Source organism: Mizuhopecten yessoensis, unplaced genomic scaffold (genome assembly GCF_002113885.1).
Source record: "Mizuhopecten yessoensis strain PY_sf001 unplaced genomic scaffold, ASM211388v2 scaffold5519, whole genome shotgun sequence".
NCBI lineage: Eukaryota > Metazoa > Mollusca > Bivalvia > Pectinida > Pectinidae > Mizuhopecten > Mizuhopecten yessoensis.
In genome coordinates, this window is record NW_018406089.1 from 1,253,875 (window position 1) to 1,259,988 (window position 6,114).

At 35.2% G+C, this 6,114-nt stretch overlaps 1 protein-coding gene across 1 annotated transcript in view; it reads right to left on the reverse strand.

Moving 5' to 3' along the window:
• The window catches only part of LOC110450831 (transcription and mRNA export factor ENY2), a 13,265-nt gene continuing 7,151 nt past the window's right edge, over positions 1 to 6,114 (reverse strand). The window contains exon 5 of the mRNA XM_021498590.1: positions 1 to 3,643. Coding sequence (XP_021354265.1) covers positions 3,567 to 3,643 — 77 coding nt within the window. The 3' untranslated portion in view covers positions 1 to 3,566. The remainder of the gene's footprint in view (positions 3,644 to 6,114) is intronic.

The following is a 6,114-nucleotide window of genomic DNA, read 5'->3' on the forward strand; positions in this document are numbered from 1 at the left end:
TACTACTGAAATGTGACAATTTATTTATACACTACCATCATTTAGGTGACATGTTTATTTCATTATATAGACAACACGAATACAGGTAAAACATTGTAAAATAAAGGTCGTGTGAAATGATATAACAAAAGTAATGAAAGAATATTTCTGAGAAATATATACCAAAAACCCAAACCATACCCTACATTTACTTAATATAACATAGGTACAAGGGGAGTTAACTCAGTGGAATATCTGCTTAGTGATTAGGAAGGTTGAACCACTCTCCTTTTCCAATTTTTCAAATATTTCATTTGAACGGGCATATGTTTAAGGAATGACCTTCCTAATCGTTGCTGATTTCTACTTCTTTAAATACAAGCACCAATACTTCAAAGCCAGGTTTAAGAACACCATTATTTAATAAAAAATAATATTGATCGAAGAATGGCACCAAACAAAATGCATGTAGCTCAGAGAAAAGATAACAAGTTTCAAAAACAATCATAACTCCATTATAAGTTATCAAAATGCTTTTTCTAGTTTTTGGCATTTGTTGCATGATTTTCTTTTGAGAATTTTATTATTTATGAAAAGCTGTGAATGTGCAAAAAAAGTTGAACAATTGAGTTTCTGAACAATAACTAGATGTGCAGTACAGTAAACGTCATTCTCATCAAACAAAAACTTCATCATTTCATGTGCAAATTAACAAATGTAATTATAAAATAAGCTTACAAAAATAACTTCTCTTGATACTGACAAAGTAAGAATTTCTGATAAATTACAACAAATATCATCCACACACCCTCCTTTAGAAATGTATCAAATATGTCTCCTAAGTAACGATGATCATGTGATTTTAAGTTTCACTACATTATTCTTGTTAGAGTAAAAATTGAATTAGTTTGTCTTGGCTACAGTTTCCTACACGTTTATAACATAATTACCTGGTATCACAATATACAACATTTATATAGCAGCCTATACAATTAGTAAAATTACTCTAATCTTCGTTGATTGAATATCAAGGTTGAAGAACTTTTATTATTTTATCTTGACATCTTTCTGTAGTCAACAATTTTAGTATCTAGAAGATATGAATTGATTTTACACAAATATTTTTAAAATTGTTTTGCTTAAAACTGATAGTTTACACTTGCTGGAAACTTGAGAGTTCTAGCTTCACTGAAATATATAATATGTAAATTGATAAAGATTAAAAACTTTTAATTTCCATTTCAATACATCTAGCACATTGTATGATGGACACAGGTTTTCTAATTAGTCCCTGTGCACATTGTCTAATGAGATCTGTGTAAGTCTTTATGACTTTACATCTGAACTAACTGTGGTTAAGCGAGATTAAATTAATTAATCATAATCTAAACTAATCATTCAGAAATTTCACAGCTGATTGAGACAAAATACAAATAAAATTCAGGTTGTATACTACCTTACTGCTGCAATTTATGTTAGATTTATATCCCTTAACAAATACTCTGTATCATTGCATTTTCATGTATTCCTTTGTAACTTTTGAACGATCATCATTAACTAATTAATTATGTTCAAGTTACCACTCGTAAGAAAGTTAGCTTACAATTTTTTTCAGACTGGAACTCTTCGAAAGGAGATTACATAGTAACATAGCATATAACTTTAAGTACATCACTTTTCTTATATTGAATCCATTATATAAGTATGCCTTAATATTGGAAGGAATTGTATGAATACTGTCGACAATTAATATATCACCTTAATATAAATATTGTACAAATAATATTAATATACACCCCAGCATTTGCTCTGCTAGAGTCGTTATAATATCAATCAGATTTCAATTTTCTTGAAATACCTGTGTAAACTCATACAATACTGCCGTCTTACATGAATATGTCAGCAGTTTAGAAAATCTCATCAGTATAAATGTTTTACTGAATAAATGTATTTTAATTATACTTTCATGAATTACTTGTTCATAACGAAAGCAATGATTGTTAACTCATTCACCCCTGAAGGCACATTTGAACTCTTCCAATTCATAGATTGGAATAGTTCATTATGAAATTTCATAAATTTGAAAATTATGAAATGGGTGAGTGAGTTAAGATACCAGCCTCTACACAACACTATTATTTGATACAGGGATTTTCTTTCCTGTAGTTATTTTACTAATCTTGTATCAGAGACAGTTTGATATTGTTGTCTTGTGTTTTTAGTATTTCGGCAACAATTTAATTTATACCGACAAGGGCTAGAACAGTTTCTATATAAATCATGTATATTTCTTTCTAATGTAAACTACCTAAATTTTTTAACAGACAGAAAATTTCCATATTAGAGATCTACTAGTGGGGATTTCATTACAGAAAAAGGTCTTCCCTGCATTTTTTTTTTATTATGTGAATCTACCGTCTGTCGTGGTGAGTATTCTATGTATTATTGGGCTGGAAGGAATATATAATGGATGGAAAGTGGCAACTCTTTAACATCAGAGAGTCTCTAAATGTACTTGGAATGTTGCTGGTTTTTTTATCAGCTAGTAAACAAAAACTTTTGGGCAACAAATTGTAACAAAAATATGTGTTTTACAATTATAAAAATCAGCTGCTTGCGGCGGTAAGTTTCAATGTTAAATACCAAAACAATCTAAAAAAAATGCAAACATGTTTTGTGCGGTCTTTTTTCTATCCTGAAGGTGATTCGTTAGTTTTATCACCAATATTTCAAATTTCTCTTGAGCTGAGCTCAAACTGAACTCCTTATATAGTTACATAACATTGCAATAGACACTTCAGCTTAAACTCAGCTTGAGAGGGGCCAGGTATGTCCAAACTCAAGTTCTGTGCTCAAACCAGTTTAATTGTAACTCGCAGAGATCTTGGTACAAGTTCAAAAACTATGCACAAAAAATTGGTATGAAGATACAGTAGCTTTAAGTCTAGTCTGTAACAGTGGAAATATTTATTAGGATTATACTTTCATATTTGAACTGAAATTTGAGCTTGAGCACAGAGTCTGAGTTTGAGCACGACATTGATTTTATGAAACCGTGTATGGGATTCGGACCATTAAGTTCACTCATTTGCATAACAGAACAAATTTAGTGTCATCATTTATACTACATTCAAAAACACACACCCCTGTCCATCGTGAGGTATAGAGTTTATACATGATTGGATTTCAACATGATATGTACAGTACTAACAGTACGACACAGTGTATAACAGATGCACCATTGCTCCATACATAGCGCCCAATCACAGAAAATATCTCGAAAAACCAAAACATTTACAGAAATATGTATAAAAATTCTAACAAAGCACAAATCATTTCATATTGTCACAAGCACAATTTCATTAATAACACACAAAAAAAATCTGTTTGACTAATTTTTTCAGCTTTTTAAAAGTGGCTTTCAAAAAAAAATTCTCAGTAAACTTGTCTAAAGCTTTTCAAAAAACTTTCCTATGATGTCTTCACACTCCCTCCACTTTTGTTGACTGGCCCACTTCTCATTGTAATACAATAGTATGGTAAAGTGAAAGTAGAAAACAATATTTTGATTGATGTGCATGCAGTTATCAGATGTTGGATTGTTCAGCCAGGAATGTTCTTATTCTCTGCAGTAGTTCTTTCTTAACATCGTCTGGCACAAGAGCTGTTGGAGAGAAAGCAAACCTATTAAGTATCGATGTTTAAAATATCTCCTACAAACCATCTTTTTCAAAATTAGGATAGCCAATACCAAAACTTGATCTGAGATTATGATTTCTCTCTTTAAAAAACCTGACACATTTCACTTTAGTGTATGTTTTTTAACACTTAAGTGGGTTTTTTGTGCCAAGTAAAAAATCATTGAAGACATTTCATACTACAGGATTAACTAGACACTTGTTTTCATTAAAGTTAGACACACAATTCCCTTCAATGTTAATGTGAGTATTGTTTATTCATTATTGTGTTTGTGGTGTGAAGACCTAGAGGATCTGAGTTTACATCCGAGATGAGGTCACTTTGGGTTCGAACTACCTTATCCATACCTCACATCAGGGATGGATTTTATTTCTTGCTTATTACCTAAATCCCGTAAAAACAGCTGCTCTTTTAGTAAATTTGTAAAACTTTCCACCCATTTCTCATTTGCATATGAAGCCCCGATGGCAATTGTTAATAAGGTCAATGACCCTGACTGACCCCAAAATGTCATAAGATGACGTCTTGAACAATAGCGTGACCACAAAAGGTAATTATAATTCCCCCGCCAGTCTACCTGTGTAGGCGATCCAGGACCGAGGGTTAGATAGAATTTTCCAGCACCGCTGGAAATGCTGATATCTCGAGTCATGGTTATCTAATGTTGATCAGCATATCATACCTCTAATAGTTTAAATCATATTCTCAACAAAAGTGTATTAGAGCCACACATCCCCGGGAAAACATAAATAATGCCAGTTTGCAAAGAGTTTTGGATTGCAGAGACTCTACATAAGAAACTGTTTTTTTTCTGGCACGATTATCATTTTCTGAAAAGAAAACCATACACTGGAGGACTTTAATGAATAAGAGGCCCAGAGGGCCTGTATTGCTCACCTGGATACCAAAGCAATCATGGCAGAATATTCTCCGAATGAGATCAAGGGAATATGCCAGACCCCAAGGCCAATCCTTATAGCATATCTGTACATGTATTAGATTCTTCATGCCCAGCAATTTTATGTATGGTTATGGGGTGGGGATCTCAACTGTTTCCAAGCTGTGACTAAGAAACTAGGTCCCTAGGGTTGTGGCCAGACCCCAGGATCAATTCTAATATCGTGACTGCATTTGTCTCTTTTTGCCCAGCATTTGTTTATATAGTTTTGGGGTGGGGATCGCAACAGTTTTAAAGTTATGGCCCAGGGCCTATGTCTCCAAGGGTGGGGCCAGACCCTATAGACATCCTGGAAGCAAATGTGCATTCTTCTCTTTATACTCAGCAATTGTATACTATGGTTATATGGAGGGGATCTCAACCATTTCCAAGTAGTAGACTTTTTTTGGCCCCACCCCTTAGCCCGGGGCTAATGTATAATTTTGGATCCCTGCCTCCCATGAATGCTTCCGACCAAATATGATTGATATCCATGGCTTAGTTCTACAGAAGAAGTCATTTGTAGCAATATAGGTCCCTAGGGGTTTGGTCAGACCCCAGGGTCTATTCTGATATCATGACTACATTCGCCTTTTTATGCCCAGCATTTATATATATAGTTTTGGGGTGGGGATCTCAACCATTTCCAAGTAATACACTTTTTTTGGCCCCACCCCTTAGCCCGGGGCTAATGTATAATTTTGAATCCCTGCCTCCCATGAATGCTTCCGACCAAATATGATTGATATCCATGGCTTAGTTCCACAGTAGAAGTCGTTTATAGCAATATAGCCAAATTGCCCCCTTTTTGGCCACGCCCTCAGCCCCACCATTTGTATGAATCCCCACCACCTAGGGATGCTTCCAGTCAAATATGGTTGATATCCACCTCTTAGTTCCAGAGTAGAAGTCACTTATAGCAATATTGCAAAATTGACCCCTTTTGGCCCCGCCTCCCAGCCCCCCGGGGGGTCAGCCCAACCATTAGTACAATTTTGAATCCCTGACACCTAGGTATGCTTCCAGTTAAATATGGTTGATATCCATGGCATAGTTCTACAGAAGAAGTTGTTTGTAGCAATATAGCCAAATTGCCCCCTTTTTGCCCTGCCCCTCAGCCCCATCATTTTAACAATTTTGAATCCCCACCACCTAGGGATGCTTCCAGTCAAATATGGTTGATATCAATTGCATAGTTCTACTGAGAAGTCGTTTGTAGCAATATAGCCAAATTGCCCCCTTTTTGCCCCGCCCCTCAGCTTCCTGGGGGGTCAGCCCCATCATTTGTACAATTTTGAATCCCCACCACCTTGGGATGCTTCCAGTCAAATATGGTTGATATCCATGGCATAGTTCTACAGAAGAATCGTTTGTAGCAATATAGCCAAATTGCCCCCTTTTTGCCCCACCCCTCAGCTCCCTGGGGGTCAGCCCCATCATTTGTACAATTTTGAATCCCCACCACCTTGGGATGCTTCCAGTCAAATATGGTTGACATC